This window comes from Thalassophryne amazonica, chromosome 7 (assembly GCF_902500255.1).
Source record: "Thalassophryne amazonica chromosome 7, fThaAma1.1, whole genome shotgun sequence".
Taxonomy (NCBI): domain Eukaryota; kingdom Metazoa; phylum Chordata; class Actinopteri; order Batrachoidiformes; family Batrachoididae; genus Thalassophryne; species Thalassophryne amazonica.
This window is the reverse complement of record NC_047109.1, coordinates 45,107,970-45,134,322: the sequence shown is the minus strand read 5'-3', so window position 1 is coordinate 45,134,322 and position 26,353 is coordinate 45,107,970. Positions and strand designations below refer to the sequence as shown.

Sequence of the window (26,353 nt, the reverse complement as noted above, 5' to 3'; positions counted from 1 at the left end):
CCTGCTGAAAAGTGTATTTTCCAAACCTGCAAACAGTTACATCTTTTTAAAACACTGTTTTCTAAAAGCAGGGGAGAATGGAGATTCTGCTATGAGCCTAAGGGCCCTGTCACATTTAGCAAGAATGAGCACAACTCAAGATAAATTAGGCGGAATTTCAAAAAAATCCATAATTTGTGCCACACCTAGGAGGGAATACGAATTTCGGCAGACATCCGCCTGACTACTGAGACTGTGCTGTGAACCATTAAGCACCTGAACGCGATACAAATGTTTGTGGAACACATTAGGATCACCCAGACAGCTGTCAGAACACAGTGCGAATATGACAAATGCACTTACATTGCTGTACGAGTGAGGTCCGATTGCAGGTGAAGGAAACATAATCTAGCAGCATTGAAGGTGTGCTCATGGTGCATTCAGGCACTGTTGGGACATTCGGTCAGTATCCGAAATGGCGGATCATTTCAAACCGCCCCTTCAACGCGATCAGAATGCTTCAAATTCCGTTTTCATGCCATATAAATATTTAGAATGCAGTCAGACTGCACTCCGACCGCTGTTCAATATTGTTCCTCCTCAGTTGTTTTGCACATGTGCAAAACATTCGGGGTGCCCACAGGAATCTGCCCGGCTGTTTAGACTGCTGTCAGGATGCTGTTCGATGTTCACGAATGCACCTCGACACTTCCGGAATGCGGGTCAAACTTTCATTTGGACGGCATTTCGCCTCTACTGTGATGGGTATAAAAGGAGTCAAAGTTATGTGGACATGTGCTGTGCTCAAGACAAAATTAAGACTTTAGAATCAGCCTCAAAGGAACTATTTTAGGAACTACAGAAGGAACCCATTCAGGATAACAGGATATCTTTCCCCATTTCTATCACAAAATAGCAAATATTTTCAATTCTGAACTGTGGTTCCTGAACATTTTTGTGTCTCCTCAAGGTGAGATCTTCATAGGATGTGAACTATGAGTCAGAACTCACTGAGCAGATGCTGGCTGGTTAGATACAAACCTCATCCAGCTGATGTGAATGACTGTAATCAACACCAGTTCAGCACAAAGCAAAACATTTAGACATTTAAAATGAAAGCTTTTGGCAGGAAATGAAAAGTACAGCAAGAAACTCTGAGGTGTAAGCCTTTCAGAGGGTTAGTCTACTTTCAGTGTTCTGTTAAATATGAGCATGGGACATCAGAAGACATGAATCAGTCCCAAGGATCAGGGGGAAGACAAAAAACAGGACCACGAGGAATTTTAAATTTGGCCAATTCGGGAACTTGTTTTCTTTATTCTGGAGCGGCTGTTTGCATGAAATAGCCATATTTTAAATGTCCAAGTGCAAATGTCAACACAAAGCTTTTGGTATTATGTACAGTAGTGTTCAGAATAATAGTAGTGCTATGTGACTAAAAAGATTAATCCAGGTTTTGAGTATATTTCTTATTGTTACATGGGAAACAAGGTACCAGTAGATTCAGTAGATTCTCACAAATCCAACAAAACCAAGCATTCATGATATGCACACTCTTAAGGCTATGAAATTGGGCTATTAGTAAAAAAAAAAAGAAAAGGGGGTGTTCACAATAATAGTAGTGTGGCATTCAGTCAGTGACTTCGTCAATTTTGTGGAACAAACAGGTGTGAATCAGGTGTCCCCTATTTAAGGATGAAGCCAGCACCTGTTGAACATGCTTTTCTCTTTGAAAGCCTGAGGAAAATGGGACGTTCAAGACATTGTTCAGAAGAACAGCGTAGTTTGATTAAAAGGTTGACTGGAGAGGGGAAAAATTATAGGCTGTTCATCTACAATGATCTCCAATGCTTTTAAAATGGACAAAAAAAAAAAAAACAGACGTGTGGAAGAAAGCGGAAAACAACCATCAAAATGGATAGAAGAATAACCAGAATGGCAAAGGCTGACCCATTGATCAGCTCCAGGATGATCAAAGACAGTCTGGAGTTACCTGTAAGTGCTGTGACAGTTAGAAGACACCTGAGTGAAGCTAATTTATGTGCAAGAATCCCCCGCAACGTCCCTCTGTTAAATAAAAGACGTGCAGAAGAGGTTACAATTTGCCAAAGAACACATCAACTGGCCTAAAGAGAAATGGAGGAATATTTTGTGGACTGATGAGAGTAAAATTGTACTTTTTGGGTCCAAGGGCCACAGACAGTTTGTGAGATGACCCCCAAACTCTGAATTCAAGCCACAGTTCACAGTGAAGACAGTGAAGTATGGTGGTGCAAGCATCATGATATGGGCATGTTTCTCCTACTATGGTGTTGGGCCTATATATCGCATACCAGGTATCATGGATCAGTTTGGATATGTCAAAATACTTGAAGAGGTCATGTTGCCTTATGCTGAAGAGGACAAGCCCTTGAAATGGGTGTTTCAACAAGACAATGACCCCAAGCACACTAGTAAACGAGCAAAATCTTGGTTCCAAACGAACAAAATTAATGCCTCGCAGATGTGAAGAAATCATGAAAAACTGTGGTTATACAACTAAATACTAGTTTAGTGATTCACAGGATTGCTAAAAAAGCAGTTTGAACATATACTCAACAAAAATATAAAGGCAACACTTTTGGTTTTGCTCCCATTTTGTATGAGATGAACTCAAAGATCTAAAACTTTTTCCACATACACAATATCACCATTTCCCTCAAATATTGTTCACAAACCAGTCGAAATCTGTGATAGTGAGCACTTCTCCTTTGCTGAGATAATCCATCCCACCTCACAGGTGTGCCATACCAAGATGCTGATTAGACACCATGATTAGTGCACAGGTGTGCCTTAGACTGCCCACAATAAAAGGCCGCTCTGAAAGGTGCAGTTTTGTTTTATTGGGGGGGATACCAGTCAGTATCTGGTGTGACCACCATTTGCCTCATGCAGTGCAACACATCTCCTTCGCGTCATCCGTGAAGAGAACACCTCTCCAACGTGCCAAACGCCAGCGAATGTGAGCATTTGCCCACTCAAGTCGGTTACGACAACAAACTGGAGTCAGGTCGAGATCCCGATGAGGACAACGAGCATGCAGATGAGCTTCCCTGAGACGGTTTCTGACAGTTTGTGCAGAAATTCTTTGGGTTATGCAAACCGATTGTTTCAGCAGCTGTCCGAGTGGCTGGTCTCAGACGATCTTGGAGGTGAACATGCTGGATGTGGAGGTCCTGGGCTGGTGTGGTTACACGTGGTCTGCGGTTGTGAGGCTGGTTGGATGTACTGCCAAATTCTCTGAAACGACGTTGTAGACGGCTTATGGTAGAGACATGAACATTCAATACACGAGCAACAGCTCTGGTTGACATTCCTGCTGTCAGCATGCCAATTGTACGCTCCCTCAAATCTTGCAACATCTGTGGCATTGTGCTGTGTGATAAAACTGCACCTTTCAGAGTGGCCTTTTATTGTGGGCAGTCTAAGGCACACCTGTGCACTAATCATGGTGTCTAATCAGCATCTTGGTATGGCACACCTGTGAGGTGGGATGGATTATCTCAGCAAAGGAGAAGTGCTCACTATCACAGATTTAGACTAGTTTGTGAACAATATTTGAGAGAAATGGTGATATTGTGTATGTGGAAAAAGATTTAGATCTTTGAGTTCATCTCATACAAAATGGGAGCAGTTTTGAGTTTGTAGCGTCTACTGGTACCTTGTTTCCCATGTAACAATAAGAAATATACTCAAAACCTGGATTAATCGTTTTAGTCACATAGCACTACTATTATTCTGAACACTACTGTATACAGACTGTGTAGGTGTTTCCCAGCACATCAGCCATTTTGGTTCACTGAAACATCAAATCTAGGCTTGCATCTCAGATGCAACTTCTGGCAAATTGTAGCTGAACTTTCAGGTCTTCTTTTTAAGCTAGTCCTGTTATGTGCTGACGTGGGTCAGAGAACCGAACCAGCATCTGACAATGGCCCAGCGCTAAATAACCAGAAAGCGGTTCCAAGAAACAAATTTATTCCCCCTCATGTGCAATAATCCATGTACAACATAAATAGTCAGCTGTCTTGGCAAGGTGAAGGACAGCGCGCTCTCCAGCGCCCAAATGGATCAAAGCCCGGCACTTCTGGACTCAGATTCACCGCCGAACACCCCCCAGGTGAATACAACAAACTGACTCTGTGAAGGACGGAAAAGGTGAGGTAAGTCAACAGAGCTACAACAAATATCCTTCAGAGGCACACACTATCAGCAACACATTCAGGTCTGAATTTAAGCCTTATGTAAATGAGCAGCTTCTCACAACAGGTGGAGGATCATCAATCCGTACGCCATGGCAGTGAGAAGCAAACTGCACAATTCTCATCAATGTTCAAATATACTGCGTAAAAAAACGCCAAATTACTATTAATGATTATTCAGACGATAATCACCTCTGATGTGTGCTGACAGCATGTGTCCCTCACCCGTCCTCCTTCACAGGCACGATGTGTCAAACCCTGGCGCGGTCCTCAGCGTCTCACAACCGAACGTCACAAGGTCGAGTTCCCGGCAATTCTGCTCAAATCACTCATGGCTTAAATGCAGAACGCCATCTCATTATCTGCTTCAGCTGAAAGTCTGCATGTGAACATCCTCCACAGGTGCAGCCAATAGTTCTAATGAGGGTGAAGGACTCTTCCGCCAGCACCTTCTCCACAGAAAAAAACAGTTTGCATACCACCTGGAGAGCAAAGAAAAGAAAACAGCACCCAAATGTCCAGCCAAACCCCCCAACACACAACAGTACCCCCCCATCAACGGGAAGCCTCCCGGCGACCGAACAGACCAGGCCCGAGAACAGCACCTCCCTCCGGGGTCCACGACAGGAAGCAGACGGTGTAATGCCCTCAAAGTCCACAGCAGACAGCAGGACAGGGCACCGCGGCTGGAAGGCCGGCTGGCATCAACAAAAACCCCAAAAGAGTCCCAAGTACAACCTAACATACAAGAAAAATACAAAACCCACCCAAACCCTCCCCAGGGGACCGTCCCATCCAACCCCGGGAAGAAAAGAAAAACTCCCAAATCCAATAACCCATCATAGCCCTGACAACACAATACAAACACAATTTCCCAAAGAAAAATAACAAACAACCCCTCCAGACGACGTGCAGAGCTCAACACCCCCCAGAAGACCTTTACCGCCAGTTCCAGGAGTAATAACCAAAGCCGGAATCCCACAGAGGTCCCCAGGTATACATGGAGCAACAGCGCCCCCCAGAGGACCGTACCATCAACCCCAGGAGGCACCCTCCCCACAACCCCGGAACCCCAGACCAGGCCACACTTGGCTAGTCGGCCCCACAATCAATTCCCCCAGAGGACCATCCCATCAACCCTGGAGGTGGAACCTGGAAGGAAACATAAAAAACACAAAAATCCAACCCCCGGCAGACTCCACTAAACCACCCCGGGGGCAAAGAAAACAACCGGAAACCCTGTTGCCCTCCCCAGCACCCCGAAAGACCCCAGATTACTCCCAGAGCCTATCGTCAGTACAATTTCGGCGAACGGCACAAAACTACCAAGCCGGGGAAGGAAACAGGAAAAACTAACCCAGTCCCATCCCCTAAGCGCAGCGGAAAACCGGAAATACGTCCGGTGCCCCTAAACCGACCATACCACCAGCCTATCGGGAGGGGTGGAACTACCGAAATTGCGAACGGCACAGATCGGCCCACCACTCCGACTGAGGTACGTTCCCGCTGCACTACACACCGGTAACGCCAGTGACGAACGGTCAAAGGCCCACCAGGGCTGGAGTGGAACCGGGTAACAACCAAACCCAAAAAAATGCCCCTGACAACCCCCCCCCCCCCCCCCCCCCAGGGCGCAGAGGTTTTCTGACAAGCGCTCAGCGTAACCAACCTGCACCACCCCACAACCCAAAAGACAAATGGTCTTAGAGTACGTGAGGTTGAGGTTAGGGAAACAGGGAAATAAAAAACAACAAAACAAAACGACCCAATCCACAAACAAAAATTACCTAAGTTCAAATAATGAAGACATACGATTACCTGAGTCCAGCCGAGCTCCGAACTGCCAGTCGTTCACCCAACCAGAACAGCCTCTAATTCCCTAAACACTTTATAACCCCTACATGAAAACAAAAACAAACCAAATAACTAAATAACCAGAGGTCTGCCCCCCTTTTTTTTTTAAATTTTTTTATATATATATATTATGCCTGTCCAAAAACACCTGGAGATACGTCATCGTTATCTTTCTTGACGCTTATGTGACCGGGGCAATATGGCTGTTTCAGCTCGTCCGAGCTGCATGGGCTCATCCGCAAGAGGAGCCAGAGGTCCCGTCGGAGGAGTCTCAGTGGGGCGAAGAAGAGGTGGCCCTGATCTGTGTCGGGGAAAGCCCCGAGATGGAAAGACCCGCTCAGATGTCCGCCCTCTCTCGCGTCCACGCTCCTTTATCCGATCATCTAGACGAATAACCAAAGATATTAGCTCATCTAAATCTTTTGGTTCATCACGGACTGCTAGCTCGTCTTTTAATAAATCGTTCAAACCATCCACAAACACTCCTCTCAAAGCTGCGGCATTCCAACCGGACTGAGCAGAAAAAATTCGGAAATCAACGGAATAATCCACCGCACTCCGCCTCCCCTGCCTGAGATTCAGCAACCGTTGGGCAATGGTATTTGTTTTCACCGGATGGTCAAAAACCAATCGGAACTCCCGGGAGAAATCCTTAAAGGATCCTAACAATGGAGAGTTATTGCTCCACAACGCAGTGACCCAAGCTAAGGCGTCACCTCGAAGCAAATTTGTCACATATGAGACACGGCTACCATCAGAAGAGAAGGAAGCCGGTCGCTGAGCAAAAACCAGAGAACATTGCATCAAAAACGGAGCACAGGCTTCAACGTTTCCCGCATAAGGTTCCGGATGACAAATAATTGGTTCGGAAGCCGACTCTCTGGGTGACGGAGTTATCTGCACCGGTATCGATGGTGCCGCAGCTGGAGCAGCAGGAAGCGGAACGGCTTGCGCTGCGAGCTCTGTAACGCGGGCATCTGTTTGTTTAATTTGGTTTGCGAGATGCTGTAATTGCTCCCATATCTTCTCCAAGTGTTCTTGAACTCTTTCCGCAAATGGAACCGCTTCTGCCGCTGGGTCCATTTAGTACTGGCTGGGAACTACTGTTATGTGCTGACGCGGGTCAGAGAACCGAACCAGCATCTGACAATGGCCCAGCGCTAAATAACCAGAAAGCGGTTCCAAGAAACAAATTTATTCCCCCTCATGTGCAATAATCCGTGTACAACATAAATAGTCAGCTGTCTTGGCAAGGTGAAGGACGGCACGCTCTCCAGCGCCCAAATGGATCAAAGCCCGGCACTTCTGGACTCAGATTCACCGCCGAACACCCCCCAGGTGAATACGACAAACTGACTCTGTGAAGGACGGAAAAGGTGAGGTAAGTCAACAGAGCTACAACAAATATCCTTCAGAAGCACACACTATCAGCAACACATTCAGGTCTGAATTTAAGCCTTATGTAAATGAGCAGCTTCTCACAACAGGTGGAGGATCATCAATCCGTACGCCACGGCAGTGAGAAGCAAACTGCACAATTCTCATCAATGTTCAAATATACTGCGTAACAAAACGCCAAATTACTATTAACGATTATTCAGACGATAATCACCTCTGATGTGTGCTGACAGCATGTGTCCCTCACCCGTCCTCCTTCACAGGCACGATGTGTCAAACCCTGGCGCGGTCCTCAGCGTCTCACAACCGAACGTCACAAGGTCGAGTTCCCGGCAATTCTGCTCAAATCACTCATGGCTTAAATGCAGAACGCCATCTCATTATCTGCTTCAGCTGAAAGTCTGCATGTGAACATCCTCCACAGGTGCAGCCAATAGTTCTAATGAGGGTGAAGGACTCTTCCGCCAGCACCTTCTCCACAGAAAAAAAACAGTTTGCATACCACCTGGAGAGCAAAGAAAAGAAAACAGCACCCAAATGTCCAGCCAAACCCCCCAACACACAACAGTACCCCCCCATCAACGGGAAGCCTCCCGGCGACCGAACAGACCAGGCCCGAGAACAGCACCTCCCTCCGGGGTCCACGACAGGAAGCAGACGGTGTAATGCCCTCAAAGTCCACAGCAGACAGCAGGACAGGGCACCGCGGCTGGAAGGCCGGCTGGCATCAACAAAAACCCCAAAAGAGTCCCAAGTACAACCTAACATACAAGAAAAATACAAAACCCACCCAAACCCTCCCCAGGGGACCGTCCCATCCAACCCCGGGAAGAAAAGAAAAACTCCCAAATCCAATAACCCATCATAGCCCTGACAACACAATACAAACACAATTTCCCAAAGAAAAATAACAAACAACCCCTCCAGACGACGTGCAGAGCTCAACACCCCCCAGAAGACCTTTACCGCCAGTTCCAGGAGTAATAACCAAAGCCGGAATCCCACAGAGGTCCCCAGGTATACATGGAGCAACAGCGCCCCCCAGAGGACCGTACCATCAACCCCAGGAGGCACCCTCCCCACAACCCCGGAACCCCAGACCAGGCCACACTTGGCTAGTCGGCCCCACAATCAATTCCCCCAGAGGACCATCCCATCAACCCTGGAGGTGGAACCTGGAAGGAAACATAAAAAACACAAAAATCCAACCCCCGGCAGACTCCACTAAACCACCCCGGGGGCAAAGAAAACAACCGGAAACCCTGTTGCCCTCCCCAGCACCCCGAAAGACCCCAGATTACTCCCAGAGCCTATCGTCAGTACAATTTCGGCGAACGGCACAAAACTACCAAGCCGGGGAAGGAAACAGGAAAAACTAACCCAGTCCCATCCCCTAAGCGCAGCGGAAAACCGGAAATACGTCCGGTGCCCCTAAACCGACCATACCACCAGCCTATCGGGAGGGGTGGAACTACCGAAATTGCGAACGGCACAGATCGGCCCACCACTCCGACTGAGGTACGTTCCCGCTGCACTACACACCGGTAACGCCAGTGACGAACGGTCAAAGGCCCACCAGGGGCTGGAGTGGAACCGGGTAACAACCAAACCCAAAAAAATGCCCCTGACAACCCCCCCCCCCCCCCCCCCCCAGGGCGCAGAGGTTTTCTGACAAGCGCTCAGCGTAACCAACCTGCACCACCCCACAACCCAAAAGACAAATGGTCTTAGAGTACGTGAGGTTGAGGTTAGGGAAACAGGGAAATAAAAAACAACAAAACAAAACGACCCAATCCACAAACAAAAATTACCTAAGTTCAAATAATGAAGACATACGATTACCTGAGTCCAGCCGAGCTCCGAACTGCCAGTCGTTCACCCAACCAGAACAGCCTCTAATTCCCTAAACACTTTATAACCCCTACATGAAAACAAAAACAAACCAAATAACTAAATAACCAGAGGTCTGCCCCCCTTTTTTTTTTAAATTTTTTTTATATATATATATTATGCCTGTCCAAAAACACCTGGAGATACGTCATCGTTATCTTTCTTGACGCTTATGTGACCGGGGCAATATGGCTGTTTCAGCTCGTCCGAGCTGCATGGGCTCATCCGCAAGAGGAGCCAGAGGTCCCGTCGGAGGAGTCTCAGTGGGGCGAAGAAGAGGTGGCCCTGATCTGTGTCGGGGAAAGCCCCGAGATGGAAAGACCCGCTCAGATGTCCGCCCTCTCTCGCGTCCACGCTCCTTTATCCGATCATCTAGACGAATAACCAAAGATATTAGCTCATCTAAATCTTTTGGTTCATCACGGACTGCTAGCTCGTCTTTTAATAAATCGTTCAAACCATCCACAAACACTCCTCTCAAAGCTGCGGCATTCCAACCGGACTGAGCAGAAAAAATTCGGAAATCAACGGAATAATCCACCGCACTCCGCCTCCCCTGCCTGAGATTCAGCAACCGTTGGGCAATGGTATTTGTTTTCACCGGATGGTCAAAAACCAATCGGAACTCCCGGGAGAAATCCTTAAAGGATCCTAACAATGGAGAGTTATTGCTCCACAACGCAGTGACCCAAGCTAAGGCGTCACCTCGAAGCAAATTTGTCACATATGAGACACGGCTACCATCAGAAGAGAAGGAAGCCGGTCGCTGAGCAAAAACCAGAGAACATTGCATCAAAAACGGAGCACAGGCTTCAACGTTTCCCGCATAAGGTTCCGGATGACAAATAATTGGTTCGGAAGCCGACTCTCTGGGTGACGGAGTTATCTGCACCGGTATCGATGGTGCCGCAGCTGGAGCAGCAGGAAGCGGAACGGCTTGCGCTGCGAGCTCTGTAACGCGGGCATCTGTTTGTTTAATTTGGTTTGCGAGATGCTGTAATTGCTCCCATATCTTCTCCAAGTGTTCTTGAACTCTTTCCGCAAATGGAACCGCTTCTGCCGCTGGGTCCATTTAGTACTGGCTGGGAACTACTGTTATGTGCTGACGCGGGTCAGAGAACCGAACCAGCATCTGACAATGGCCCAGCGCTAAATAACCAGAAAGCGGTTCCAAGAAACAAATTTATTCCCCCTCATGTGCAATAATCCGTGTACAACATAAATAGTCAGCTGTCTTGGCAAGGTGAAGGACGGCACGCTCTCCAGCGCCCAAATGGATCAAAGCCCGGCACTTCTGGACTCAGATTCACCGCCGAACACCCCCCAGGTGAATACGACAAACTGACTCTGTGAAGGACGGAAAAGGTGAGGTAAGTCAACAGAGCTACAACAAATATCCTTCAGAAGCACACACTATCAGCAACACATTCAGGTCTGAATTTAAGCCTTATGTAAATGAGCAGCTTCTCACAACAGGTGGAGGATCATCAATCCGTACGCCACGGCAGTGAGAAGCAAACTGCACAATTCTCATCAATGTTCAAATATACTGCGTAACAAAACGCCAAATTACTATTAACGATTATTCAGACGATAATCACCTCTGATGTGTGCTGACAGCATGTGTCCCTCACCCGTCCTCCTTCACAGACACAATGTGTCAAACCCTGGCGCGGTCCTCAGCGTCTCACAACCGAACGTCACAAGGTCGAGTTCCCGGCAATTCTGCTCAAATCACTCATGGCTTAAATGCAGAATGCCATCTCATTATCTGCTTCAGCTGAAAGTCTTTAAGTCTGCACGTGAACATCCTCCACAGGTGCAGCCAATAGTTCTGATGAGGGTGAAGGACTCTTCCGCCAGCACCTTCTCCACAGAAAAAAACAGTTTGCATACCACCTGGAGAGCAAAGAAAAGAAAACAGCACCCAAATGTCCAGCCAAACCCCCCAACACACAACAAATCCTCCTCTATACCTCTTCATCATGAAGCTGCATAAGTGAGGATACTAAATGCAAAACATGCACTGTGCACAATTTCTCCATTCACAGCCAGAGAAGCCTATAATTTCTTCTGGGTTGTCTGGGTGTCTTGGTGGCTTTCCTCACTCTTCTCCTTCTTGCACAGTCACTCATTTCTTGAGAACTATCCACTTCACACAGATTTACCTTAGAGTGCCATACTGTTTGCATTTCTTCATAACTGATGTAAAGTTCAAGACATTTTTAGTGACTTGGAAATGTTCATGTATCCATCCCCTGACTTGTCTGAAGAAAACTGGCAATAAATCTGATGATTTCCAGGTATTACACCAGAGTGTTCCATTACTTAAGCAGTCCATCATCTTGGCTTTTATAATTTTAATTAATTGATTAATTGAGATTTGCTTTCAATTTGAGTTTAAGGAAGATAATTTTAGCAATATTTATTTTTTTGTATTTGAAATGTCATAAGCAAATTAAAATATGTGAAATTCAAACTGTTCCAATACTTTTGGAGGGCACTGTATATATAATTTTACTATTATTTTATTTGCATTTACAGTTGCTTGGTAACATTAGGTTCACTGATGGTGCAACAGATGTGTAGCCAATATGGAGTTCATAGTCTGTCATACTCACGGAACTGAAATCCCACCCCTGCCACATTTCTCCATGTAATGTGGAGTTGCGTCAGGAAGGGCATCCGGCGTAAAACCTGTGCCAATTCAACATGCAGATCCACCTTGGATTTGCTGTGGCGACCCCGAGTGCAAACAAGGGAGCAGCTGAAGGGACTTACTTAGTCTGTCATACTCGCACTCAAGCCACCCATTATGAGAAATCCTGCCCAGTCTGCAAAAATGTGTAAATCAAACAACCAAATCAAAGTTAGCCTGCTATACTTGGCTTGTGTGGGAACACTTAGTGTGTTTGCAATCCATTTGTCTCACCCAGGTCATGCCAGTCTTGCCCATGTACCACCTTTTTACCCATTTCTACATTGGCTGGGAGCAAAGCCATGGGATTTAAATTGTGTGTTGATTCTTCATTTATTTTACCAAGTTTGACATGTATCACACCAAATTTGGTGACCCATCACATTAACACTGAAAACACATCTCATATGTGTCAGTTGTGGGGACTGAAATGACCCTTCAACGAACACCGGTGGGGCTGTGCATGCAAAATTAACATTAAAGGTTTGGATGAGCCTCGACGATTTGTTCATTTCAAAGTGGGCTGTGATATTCTTCAACTTGGGAATGACTGTGATGTTATATTAACTGTCTCAGAGCTTTATACAGCTGTGCCAATCACAGATGTGCATGAGGATCTTACCTCATCACATAGAAGAGTGCTTCTCCAGAAATAATACTGTTGCTTATATGGTGCAGAGAAATGAAAACAGCCAAAGGCTCATGGTGGATACGAATGTTGATGTAATGTTCACAGCAATATTAAAAGCTCGACCATTGCTTTGTTTTTTAATGAATGTTGCAAAGACATTGTGATGCTGTCTCTCGATAGACTACTACAAAAGTGAAAATAAGCAACAGGGAAAAAGAAAACTTTAAGTTAATTATATCCAGCACCATTTATGCTCTTATTTGGCTGTATCAGTTTTATCTAATTTCTGTATGCATTTAAAATAAAACGTGAAAAGCATTTTTTTTTTTTTTGAGAAAATTAGAAATGAGTTATAGTGTCACTATTAATAAGGTATACTTCATCCTGAATCTAGTTGGCTCAACGGTTCAGCAACCTTGGTGGTATGCAGAAAAATCGAGGGATATCAACCACCAGATGAGTTAGTTACCCTATCCATGCATGTCTCTCTCCAAGTCTGTTGCACTCCTGTGCACCACTTGAAACTGTGTCTGGAAGTCCAGAAAGGCTGTGTATAAGGTCATTGGCTTACAGCCATTTTTATACACAGGCCTTCCATTGTCAAAGGCTAGATTTAATTGGACAAGCTCAATATGCCTTTTATTTTACAGCCAGTTTTCTTTAGACAAGTCAATGGTTGCATGAGCATTTCCAAATCACTGAATATGTTTTGGACCTTCGCTACATTAATCACTGATGAATAAGAGACAGTATGGTATTATGCGGTAAATCTATCTCCATTATGCAGTTCATAAGCAAGTGACTATGCAAGGACATGAATGAGGAAACCCACCAACAAAGGCATGACAACTCTGAGGGCTCCATCACACTAGAGCATGAATGCCATACGAATCACATGAACTGGAAAAACAAACAGCATTCGAGCTGCATTCATACGGGACAGACATTTGGACAGCCGTGTATGAATGCTGTACGAACACCCAGAATGTGATATGAAACCGGAGTCGCAGATCGAACGCCCCCCCCCCCCCCCCCCCCTAAAAATTGGTCCACCCTGCCTTCACTGCGCATGCGTCATTTGGGACTGAGTCTGACTCTCTACTCCCAAAGCGATCAAATGGATTAATGGGATTATTAACCATCAGATGACAAGGTGAAACCTCTTAAATCATTAAGCAGAAACAAGGCCGTTTTAAACAGAAACAAGGCAATAATTGGTGAGTCGGTACTGACACTTTGAAATGACGGAGGCGCAGTGAAGGCAGCAGCTATCAGCTCATCTGGCTGTGGCACTCTGATTGCTCTCCTGTCTTTTATGATGAAATAATGCTGAGTTGATGTGGAAATTATTGTTGTACAAAAGATTCAGATATCTGTCACTGAGATCGATGATGACTGGAGTGCAGTTTTAAGCAGAAACAAAGTGATAATCCTTGAAACACAGCTGACGCACAGAAATTGTTTATCGTTTTCCTCCAGAAGAATCTCTACGGCCTTGGTGAACATTCGGCTGCCTCCTTATCTTCTCTAACTCCAGTACACAAGGACAGAAACTGACTCACACATGGACAAAGACTGAAAGCATGCTCCCCCCCCCACCTCTCCTCCTGCTCCCATCACACACCCCATCCCGGCCACTGCTCACGCCACTCGTTTTCCCCTCCGGGGGTGGCGCAGTTTTAGCTGCGGCAGGTCCCCATTCCCTCCAAGCTGGAGGCGTCTCAATTCAGAAAACGGACTGCTTCAAGTTTAGTGCACATAAACAATGTCAAATGTATATGTCTTGTCTTAATTCTGATGTGTGCCATTATTACGGTAAACAAGTAATAATTGTGGATTAATTGCTGTATCTTGTCTGTGGCAATTTGAGTGTGGACGTAATCTCGTTGTTATTGCACTTGTAATGACAATGACAATAAATCTCATCCATCCATCCAAATGACGCCTGCGCAGTAAAGGCAGGGTGGACCGATTTTGAGGGGGGACCGTTCAGTCGGCAACACAATTCAGAGTGTAACTGCTCCCGAATCCAGGTCGACTACCAAGAGTGCAGGTTGAATGCAGATATTCCCACAAAAAATAAAAACAGAATAAAATAAAAAGACAAAGAATAAAAACAACACAGCAAGGAAACCCACAATGCTGGCAGAATGCAGCAGGAATATGCAGAATGCCCCTCCAATGCTGTACGTACAAGGTCTGGGTGGAAAGCAAGTGTAGTGGGGGTGGGGGTGGCAGGGCTAGCACTGTGTTCCACTCTTTTGAAGACCTGCCATGTTACATTGCTGGGTGTTGAATGACATCCAACCCATGCACCGATTACATGTACGTAGATAGCTTCACAGTTGTGCCGGATTTAAGGAAAATTAAATAAAAAACAAAGAACTTTGCAAGCATCACCACGACCAACCACTGCTAAGCAACCAAACGTGGTGCTCTTTGCGCTCTTGAATCCAAAACACCTCACTGCTTTTACACAGCACTTCTCTGTGAAAACTTCAAATAAAAGCATCACAGTGACAGCCCATTCAGCCACCTGTAAGACGCACTGACTCACTTTGCAGCTCACTTGATCGGGCTGTTACAGGTACATGGTCATGCCCTCTCATGGGTTGCATGACGTACGTGTATTATGATTATCATAGCTGTAGCATCACGTGCAGCTGTTTGGCACCCTGCCCCATGGCGAGTCAAAGGCTCTGCGTGGTGCACCACTTATGCCCATAATGTGCATGATATTACAGATCCATTGTCAGTCCACCTCATGTGTCAGAGGATTTATGTGTATTATCATGGTTTCATGGCTGTTGGACCCCGTCCAGATGGCTGAAGTGTGCGTCAGGATGTGCGGTGCCTGTGATCACGGTGTAACGTCCAGAATGAACATGATATCACAGATCCATTGTCAGTCCACCTCTTGTGTCAGAGGATTTATCTGTATTGTCATGTTCACATGGCTGTTAGACCACATACAGATGGCGCCAGTGTGAGTCAGTGCGTCACAGAGACATGCTGACTTGCTGTGACACACTGTGTATTCGGTGTGATTACGCAATGTTCATGTCTCATGCACATAGTGATTACGTGCCACAGACTTTGGACATTACAACATTTCATTTTTTGCATCCTGAAAAGGATCCAAGGGGGGTGGGGTCCGGTCCCTCGGGGGAAGAATCGGGACATGCTGATGCAATCATACTGCTCCAAATGCTGGTATGTTGCCATTTCATATGCCAGTTTGAATGTCACTTGAGCTACTGAAACAGCAGTACAACTGGCGTACAAATATTCCCCAGATTGTGTGCCACACAAATGCAGTCTGAGGAATTTGAATGCAGCTCGAATTGCATGAATGACGTTCAAATGTCCATTCATACAGCAGTACGTATGTGGTACAAACTGCAACTCGACAGCCATTCAATGTCTTCCAGCACAAGCAAAACACAAATGTGCCGACTCCTGTAGGAATGCTGTACAAGGCGTTCCGAGGGCAGTTCGAATGCAGCACAAATTGCATGAATGTCGTTCGAATGTCAATTCGTATAGCATTCATGCAATTTGTGATCTAGTGTGGCAGGGGTATAAAGGATGCACACACTTCTGTGGCTGTGATTTTGGAATCTAGGGATTGTAAAACGTTTGCCTGTTGCATCATCAGTCACAGCTTCAAGGTGAAAAGGAAAAAAAAGATTTAATACAAGAAAAATGATCAGAGCTAGGCTTGAGTCTACCATTTGCCTGTTGGCAAATGATTTCTGAAATTTCATATCTTCCTTGAAAGAAAATCCTCTGTGTCACTCTATATAACTGGTGGGGCAACATTGTACTATACACAGTTTGTCTAATGACTACCAAATAAGTCAAATACTCAGTGAAACTTTTCTCTGAGGGACTCTCACTACCCCCTTTTGTGCATGTCCACTCAGTTTTTGGGAACTCCCTACTCCACACTCCATGTATACTTAAAAATGTTTTGCACATTCATTCATTCATCTTCTACCGCTTAGTCCAATTAAGGGTCGCGGGGGGCTGGAGCCTATCCCAGCAGTCATAGAGCGCGAGGCGGGGTACACCCAGGACAGGACGCCAGTCTGTCGCAGGGCCACAAATAGACAAACAAACACAGACACACCCACACACACACACCTATGGACAATTTTAAAGAGTCCAATCCACCTAACCAGCATGTCTTTGGATGTGGGAGGAAACCGGAGCACCCGGAGGAAACCCACTCAAACATGGGGAGAACATGCAAACTCCACACAGAAAGGCCATGGGAATTGAACCCACAACCTTCTTGCTGTGAGGCAACAGAGCTAACCACTAAGCCACCGTGCTGCCCATGTTTTGCACACTTAAACATAAAAGTCAACAGTTTTTACCTTATCGCTAACAGTGCTGCAAGTGACGCATGTCACCGAAGACTTGCCCTTCCTAATCTAATTCTATTAATACACAGTGGGTAGTGATCAATCTTTGCACACAGCAGTAGAGGCAACAAGGGCTTTTCTAACTGTCACACCAGTCAACTCACTTTGAGTGTTTTGTGTTACTTGTGTCACACCTTAGAGCTGTTTCATGAGTAAATGACATCATCAAAATTATGCCTTCTGAATCATTTAGGATACAGTTTTAGAGATATGAGGTTTGAAGTTAGTAAACAGTGGAAGGTTAAAGGTCACTCACCGACACACTCCATGGTCTCATTGGCAGTATGCAGGCCTGGAGGACAGCTGATGTAACATCGGCCTCTGTGCGAGTACAAGCCTTCCTTACATTTTGTGCAAAAATTTCGGTTGAAGCATGCTTCACAATTGTCTATTTTGCATTCTGAAAGACACAAAGTAAACAAAGAAAGATCAAGTCAAAGATATTAATAGTCGTTTGGTAGCACCTCTGCTGTCGCGGACACAGAGAAAGTGGACTAATCTGTGAATTTTTTGTTGAAGCTAGTGTCTGGAGACAGGACAAAGAGAACTTGAATTTTATTTCCCATGAGGGATTTATTAGCAATAAAACAACACGGGGTGTATTAACATATTTGATGGAAAACATGTTGGTTTTTGCATGTGTGGTGTGAACGAGCACAGCCAGCAGATTAGTTGTGTGGGTTCCTCCACACTTTTGGGCCATTACCACATCTGACCCCCCAACAAAACAAACCACTTATTTAACCTGGAATCAATATACATACATATATATATATATATATATATATATATATATATATATATATATATATATATATATATATATATATATATATATATATATATATATATATATATATATATATATATATACATACATACATACATACATATATATATATATATACATATATATATATATATATATATATATATATATATATACGAGGGCTGTCAATAAAGTTACGGTCCTTTTTATTTTTTTCAAAAACTATATGGATTTCATTCATATGTTTTTACGTCAGACATGCTTGAACCCTCATGCGCATGCGTGAGTTTTTCCACGCCTGTCGGTGACGTCATTCGCCTGTGAGCACTCCTTGTGGGAGGAGTCGTCCAGCCCCTCGTCGGAATTCCTTTGTCTGAGAAGTTGCTGAGAGACTGGCGCGTTGTTTGATCAAAATTTTTTCTAAACCTGTGAGACACATCGAAGTGGACACGGTTCGAAAAATTAAGCTGGTTTTCAGTGAAAATTTTAACGGCTGATGAGAGATTTTGAGGTGATTCTGTCGCTTTAAGGACTTTTCACGGTGCGAGACGTCGCGCAGCGCTCTCAGGCAGCGTCGTCAGCCTGTTCAAGCTGAAAACCTCCACATTTCAGGCTCTATTGATCCAAGACGTCGTGAGAGAACAGAGAAGTTTCAGAAGAAGTCGGTTTCAGCATTTTATCCGGATATTCCACTGTTAAAGGAGATTTTTTTAATGAAAGACGTGCGGACGGGTCCGCGCGTCGGGACGCAGCCGCCGCGACGCTCCGCCACAGGAAAAACACCTCTGTTGAAAGCCTTAAGGACAAGTTGGAACATGTCCTGCCTGTTAAACAATTTCTCATATACTCACTCCACTGAAAGCCATCAAAAGCCGCCTGGATTTTACAAATGGTTATCAACACGGAGGTGTTTTTCCTGTGCCGCCGCACCGCGTCGGCACAGAATAAGAGGGCTTCTTAAAGAAAAATTAACAGGTCTGTGTGAGACAGAATTCTTGCTGGTTGGTAGGTGTTCGAATACTTATTTGCAGCAGTAACATACAAAAAATTATAAAAAAAATGATACATTGTGATTTCCGGATTTTTTTTTTTTTTTTAGATTATGTCTCTCACAGTGGACATGCACCTAAAATGAAAATTTCAGACCCCTCCATGATTTCTAAGTGGAACAACTTGCAAAACCACAGGGTGTTCAAATACTTATTTTCCTCACTGTATATATATATATATATATATATATATATATATATATATACGAGGTCTATTAGAAAAGTATCCGACCTTATTATTTTTTTCAAAAACCATATGGATTTGAATCACGTGTGATTGCGTCAGACAAGCGTGAACCCTCGTGCGCATGCGTGAGTTTTTCCAGCCTGTCGGTTGCGTCATTCGCCTGTGAGCAGGCTTTGAGTGAGGAGTGGTCCACCCCCTCGTGATGAAGCCTCACGGGACATGTTCTGGCATGTCCAGGCACATCCACAATTTCTCGGATAATCACTCAATGGAAAAACCACCGACAGCTGTCTGAACGCCATCACAAAGCTGTCCTGTGAGACCAAAACGGAGGTGGTTTTGTCTCGCTCCAGTAGCGAATCCATCGTGACGCGCGAAGCCTCCGCTCGGCTTTCCATGACAAAATCTCTTGTTAAAAGTGAAATCTGTCGGAAAATGGTTGATGTCAAGCCCTTGTGATAACCAGAGAAATGGCACACGATGGTCACGGATCCAGACAGCCATCCGTTTAGAAATGAAATGGTCGTTCAGCCTGTCGATTGCGGCTTCGGAGTGCGGCGCGCCCCACAGCTGCTGGGGGCCATCCTTAAAGCGACAGTAACACTCCTTATTCTCTACCAAGCCCGTAACATTTTCACCGAAAGCCAGATAAATTTTTCTAATGGTTTCCAGCTGCCAGTCTCTAACAGTTTCTGAAAAAATTCTGATGGAAAAAAAGCCCAAATCATTCTGCCATTTCCTGGCAATGAAACAACGACGAGAGGACTGGACCACTCCTCACTCAAAGCCTGCTCACAGGCGAATGACGCAACCGACAGGCGTGGAAAAACTCACGCATGCGCACGAGGGTTCAAGCTTGTCTGACGCAATCACACGTGATTCAAATCCATGTGGTTTTTGAAAAAAATAATAAGGTCGGATACTTTTCTAATAGACCTCGTATATATATATATATATATATATATATATATATATATATGGGAAAAATTGATACATATTTTAAAATTTAGACATATTACTGTATGTTAAGAATACGGAAATGGCTTAATTTTTATGTTACATCTAAATTAACCTTTACCAGATGAAAGGAGTGCTGAATGAAAGATTTTGTACAGTTATAAGGATTTGGACAGTGACCATTTTTATAGTTGTGCCACTGTGCACCACCACAGTGTAGCTGAAATGAAGCATTCATGACATACTTGTAGCGTAGACTGTGACCCTCAATTCTGAAGGGGTTTAACAAAAATATCGCAATTTACAATTTGGGAATAACAGCCATTTATACACAAAGGACATTGAAGGGTTATTTTTATTATACATCTTCACTATTACAGCCAGTTTTCTTTAAAGATCTCAGAGGATGGACACATAAACATGTCTGAGTCACTGAATAGGTATTCAATTTCATTTACGATCATTAAAAAATATAGAGTTCTCAAAAAATCAGTGACCAAAAAAAGGAGATTAGTGAGAGAAGCCACCAAAATATCCAGACAAATCTGAAGGAGCTTATCTGTTGCACCACCATTCACAACATCATGGTGGAAGGGAACAGAGAAGGATTTCTGAACCTTTTTTTGAAGGATTTTTGAAGACTCTTTTGGCGCACTGTAGATGAGATTTGCCATCTTCTCTCTGCCATTCCACACTGAAGCTGTATAACTGGTGGGGGTACAGATAAAAGTTATAGCATGCAGTTCCTCAAATCACAGCCACAGAATCCAATAACTCTTTCAGGGTTGACAGGGTGTCTTGGTAGCTTCCCTCACCGGTCTCTTGCACAAACACTCCATTTTGGAGAAGAGCCTACTCTAGAAAAATCTACTATGGAGTACCATACTGTTTGTATTTCTTTATGATTGATGCAAATAAAGATCAAGACATATTCAGTGACTTGGAAATGTTCATGTATCCATCCCCTGACTTTGTTAAAGAAAGCTAGCTCTAAAAGTGATGAAAAGTAACTTGCATATTTGTTTGCTCAGTTACTTTTGGGCTCTAAAAATAGAGGTACTGTGTATACAAATGTTTAAAATTCCTAAATGTTAACACAATATTCTTGTTTAACCCCTTGAATTAAAGCATAAAATCTACACTATAAGCACAACTTGTTTGAATTCAACACTGGTGTCCAAAGGCAACATTCCACGAGTCACTGTCCTAATACTTATGGATCCAACTGTATGCTCAGGTTTCCACAGTTAAAATACATTCATATGTACTTTCACATGGATGTACATTTGAAACGGTCTGCCCTATTGCGGGACACATGCCAAAGTCTGAAATTATCCAACACTGAATCTCTCACTGGGGTATCATGTGCCTTGAACAACCGCTCACTTTTTTAAGACAATGACAGTGATATCCAACAACGCAGACATTTAGGGGTCCATAATGCAAGACAAATGTTGCTAACAAGACATTCTTGGATGATATATAAAGTCAGATGATTAGATAATAGCCTTAGATAGCTATCAAGGACCTCCAAAAAGAACTGGCCAAGGAAATTGATCTTCCTCTGCAACAAATCAGAACAATGAGAGAGCTCTATTCACATAACAAGAAAGCACCACATTCCATGAATTTTCTTGAAGTCATTTTCCACTCTTAAACTCTGTCGTATTTCGAAAATATCAAAAGCTAATTCAACTTGAAGGCATTCAGGGGGCAGCACAAAGGCCACATGTTGCTTGAAACTTCTTCCAAAACATGCTCAGATCAAATTCCAAATACAATTCCTTATTTTCTACAACACTCTTAATCTCCTCACCAAACGTCATCACAAATGTTGCGATTTGCCAAACATTCTTCTGGATCTCATTTCCACTATATTCCAGTTCACTTCCAAAATTTAATCATGCATTTGCCAGAACACCATCTGTTCATCAAATTTCATTGAATCCATGTCTGACTTTTGAACTTATCCTGCCAACAGTCAAGCAGACAAGCAGCGATGAAAGCATTACCTCCTCTGTGAAGGTAAATATATTTCAAATATTCACATCACACACCACCAGTAGCCTGAATTGCTGATACAAGGCAAGATGGATCTATACTTATGCAGAGTTGTGTCAGATTATTTTGAGATGTAATCAGTTACTGAATGCAAAATACATGGTTATTTGTGTAATTAATCACATAATCTACTGGATTACAAAATATAATGTGTTTTGTTTTTCAATGAACGGTGGAGCTGTTAAAGTGACAAGCATATACAATAGATAGACTTGAACATGTTGGGTTCTGCTCTGAGCAGATGTAATAGAGGGAAAACATGAGTATTGGATCAGGACTTAGTATTGCAGATACTCAATAATAAATGACTTATCAGGACTGGGGGCAGAAAAACCTGAATGGAACATCCCTATATACAGTGGGCAAAATAAGTATTTAGCACGTCACCATTTTAATCAGTATATATTTCTAAAGGTGCTACTGACTGAACTTTTCCCCAGATGTAGGTAACAACCCAAGTCATCCACACATAGCAAGAAACCAAAACACATTAAGTACAGAAAGAAGTTATGTGTAATAATGTGAAATAACACAGGAAAAAAACACTGAACACATAAGGGGGGGGGGGGGGGGGGTGTGTGAAAATGGTATGGAAAGGCAAGACACCAGCTGAAATCTATCAGTTATTACAAAGCAAGCCTGCCCCTTGTCAGTGCAAATTAATATCACCTGGTTCAGTCCCAACTGATTGCCTATAAAAAGGTGTCTTATTACCAAGGTGTCACACAAGAAACATCTCATCACTCATCTTCAGAAAGAAACAAATATCTAAATTTTGATCTTTGATCCCACTAACCTTGACATAATAATTCCCCCTTGGCAAATTGAACCTCGCCTGAGCAATTCCAGAACCCATCTCTATCTGTGTGTCACATTTGGTGGAAATCAGATTGAAAATCCTATATTTCTATTCCTATATTTTTTTTTACCTTTGACCCCTAATGACCTTGACTTATGTCAAAGCAAATGCTTTTAGAGTCGTTATAAGGTTGACTGTCATCCACATAATATCACATTTGATGAAAATTGGCCAAAGCACCTTGAGAAGTAGAGGAACAGACAGCTCAACCAAAGATTTGACCTTTGGCACTAAAGATTGTGACCGCTGCAAAAACAAACCCACTCATCTACATTTTTTTTTTTTTTTTTTGCCGTCCAAGCCCTATGCTGTTACCAATGTAGGGAATAGTTTGAGATGTTGGACAGTGTAGTCTAGGGACACCCTGATAGAGGAGAATAGTGCATTTTTCTTCCTATAGCAAAATAATCACTACAGGCTGCTGAATGTTGTGGTTGCCTTCTACAACTAAACAGACACACAAAACTATGTTGAACTTGTGAATCTCAGACGACATACGTATATTCAGAGATATCACTTCAATGCATTGCATTCAGTGTCACATCATAGTTGGGTGATTAAGAGCCAATTTCCCTCTGCAGATGTAAGCTTCCTACAGACTTGGGATAAGACACATGCTGTACACAGTAACACAAGGGTACATCAGAATAACATAAACCACAGCAAACATGGATCGTGGTCTGGTGTGCACCCTGCTCATGAAATCCCCCCCAAAAAAAACACAGACATCCTCTTGAAAACACACAAACAATAATGAATTTGAAATGGTTGGATTTTGTTTCAACCCTGCACGTAATGGAAAACGAGAAAACAGACGGATGTTCTGGCAGGCCTGGGCTTAAAGTACTGGTTTGGTGCCCCACTGCCACCACAACCTGCGCTGTAAGCATCGGGAGTGCCGCCATCCTTTAACCGAAAGTGCAAAGGAGCCAAAGCTACCCACAACCAGGCGAATGATGCCCAATCTAATTCAAAATTCTGACATTCTTCCAGTTCAGAAAGTACTTTGCTGGCTTGAGCATTTTGTATTCTTGTTCCTTTTTCCACAAGAATGAATAACAAAAAGGTTCAGATGTCGAATCTAATTGGCCAGTTGTTACTTTCTTCTTGTCAGTGTGCTGAATGGGGACAAGGATATTAAAGATTGGATCCTGTCCATATAAGTCAAAAACTATGGGACCTGTCTTGATGTTCTATAAAGCACAGTCCATAGGGGGAGGTGATGGTCTAGTGGTTAAAGCCTTGGGCTCGAGACCAAAGGATCTTTGGTTCAAATCCCAGCCTGACCAAAAAATCACTAAGGGCCCTTGGGCAAGGTCCTTAATCCCCTAGCTGCTCCCGGTGTGAGCGCATTGTACAGCAGAACCCTGACATTGGGGTGAATTTGAGGCATTATTGTAAAGCACTTTGAGCATTTGATGCAGATGGATAAGCACAAAATAAATGCAGTCACTGCATGTGCAAGTGGGATCTGGCCAACCCTACTTTAAGACACAGTAAGACACAGTGCAGTTATATTTAGTCAGTTGATTGCCGTATTTTCCAAACTATAAGGCACATTTTGTTTTTAAATGTATATCCCATAAGAAGCTTATAACTCTTTCAGAGTTGTCATGGATGTCTTGGTGGCTTCCCTCACTGTTCTCCTTGCAACGTCATTAAGTTTTCTGGGAAGTGTGGACTAATTTGAATGGCACAATTTAGAAAATTTTAACATCAAAAAGCCTGAATTCTATCTTAATGACACACCATGAAATATTTTAAGTGTCAAAGCTCAAGACGACAAACATTTTCACAGCGTTGTATATTGTTTAAGCATCTTCAACTGTTTGTTGTGATTTGGCGCTATATAAAAAAAAAAAGTTGATTGATTGATTGATGATGTGAGCAGGAACAGTTGTCCCATCGCAGGATGTGCAGTGTGAAGTCAAGCAAATTCAATCAGAAATGTTACCAGCCAAAGTTTTTGTTGCTACTTGCATGGTTCTGTTAGATATATTTGTGTATTATTTTGTTTTCTTTGCTATTTGTTTTGGTATTAAGTACAACCCCAATTCCAGTGAAGTTGGGATGTTGTGTAAAGTGTAAATAAAAACAGAATACAATGATTTGCAAATTCTCTTCAACCTATATTCAACTGAATACACCACAAAGACAAGATATTTAATGTTCAACCTGATAAACTTTATTGTTTTTGTGCAAATATTAGCTCATTTTGAAATATACTCAACAAAAATATAAACGCAACACTTTTGGTTTTGCTCCCATTTTGTATGACATGAACTCAAAGATCTAAAACTATTTCCACATACACAATATCACCATTTCCCTCAAATATTGTTCACAAACCAGTCTAAATCTGTGATAGTGAGCACTTCTCCTTTGCTGAGATAATCCATCCCACCTCACAGGTGTGCCATATCAAGATGCTGATTAGACACCATGATTAGTGCACAGGTGTGCCTTAGACTGCCCACAATAAAAGGCCACTCTGAAAGGTGCAGTTTTATCACACAGCACAATGCCACAGATGTCACAAGATTTGAGGGAGCGTGCAATTGGCATGTTGACAGCAGGAATGTCAACCAGAGCTGTTGCTCATGTATTGAATGTTCATTTCTCTACCATAAGCCGTCTCCAAAGGCGTTTCAAAGAATTTGGCAGTACATCCAACCAGCCTCACAACTGCAGACCACGTGTAACCACACCAGCCCAGGACCTCCACATCCAGCATGTTCACCTCCAAGATCGTCTGAGACCAGCCACTCGGACAGCTGCTGAAACAATCGGTTTGCATAACCAAAGAATTTCTGCACAAACTGTCAGAAACCGTCTCAGGGAAGCTCATCTGCATGCTCGTCATCGGGGTCTCAACCTGACTCCAGTTCGTTGTCGTAACCGACTTGAGTGGGCAAATGTTCACATTCGCTGGCATTTGGCACGTTGGAGAGGTGTTCTCTTCACGGATGATGCAAAGGAGATGTGTTGCACTGCATGAGGCAAATGTGGTCACACCAGATACTGACTGGTATCCCCCCCCCCATGAAACAAAACTGCACCTTTCAGAGTTTTAACTTGCACTTGTAGATGTAGCGACGAACTGTGTTAACTGACAATGGTTTTCTGAAGTGTTCCTGAGCCCACGTGGTAAGATCCTTTACACAATGATGTCGGTTTTTAATGCAGTGCCGCCTGAGGGAATGAAGGTCAACATTAGTTTTTGGCCTTGCTGCTTATGTGTAGGAAGTTCTCCAGATTCTCTGAATTTTCTGATTATATTGTGACCCTGAACCATCCCTTAGTTATGCTGCTATAGACTTAGACTGCTGGGAGGTTCCCATGATGCACTG

At 43.7% G+C, this 26,353-nt stretch overlaps 1 protein-coding gene across 3 annotated transcripts in view; it reads right to left on the bottom strand.

The window, feature by feature from the left end:
- rspo1 (R-spondin 1) overlaps positions 1-26,353 on the bottom strand; it is a 141,192-nt gene that overhangs the window by 36,309 nt on the left and 78,530 nt on the right. For all 3 annotated transcript variants that reach the window (XM_034174096.1, XM_034174098.1, XM_034174097.1), the window contains one exon: positions 17,378-17,521. In XM_034174096.1, the coding sequence (XP_034029987.1) occupies positions 17,378-17,521 (144 nt within the window). The remainder of the gene's footprint in view (positions 1-17,377; positions 17,522-26,353) is intronic.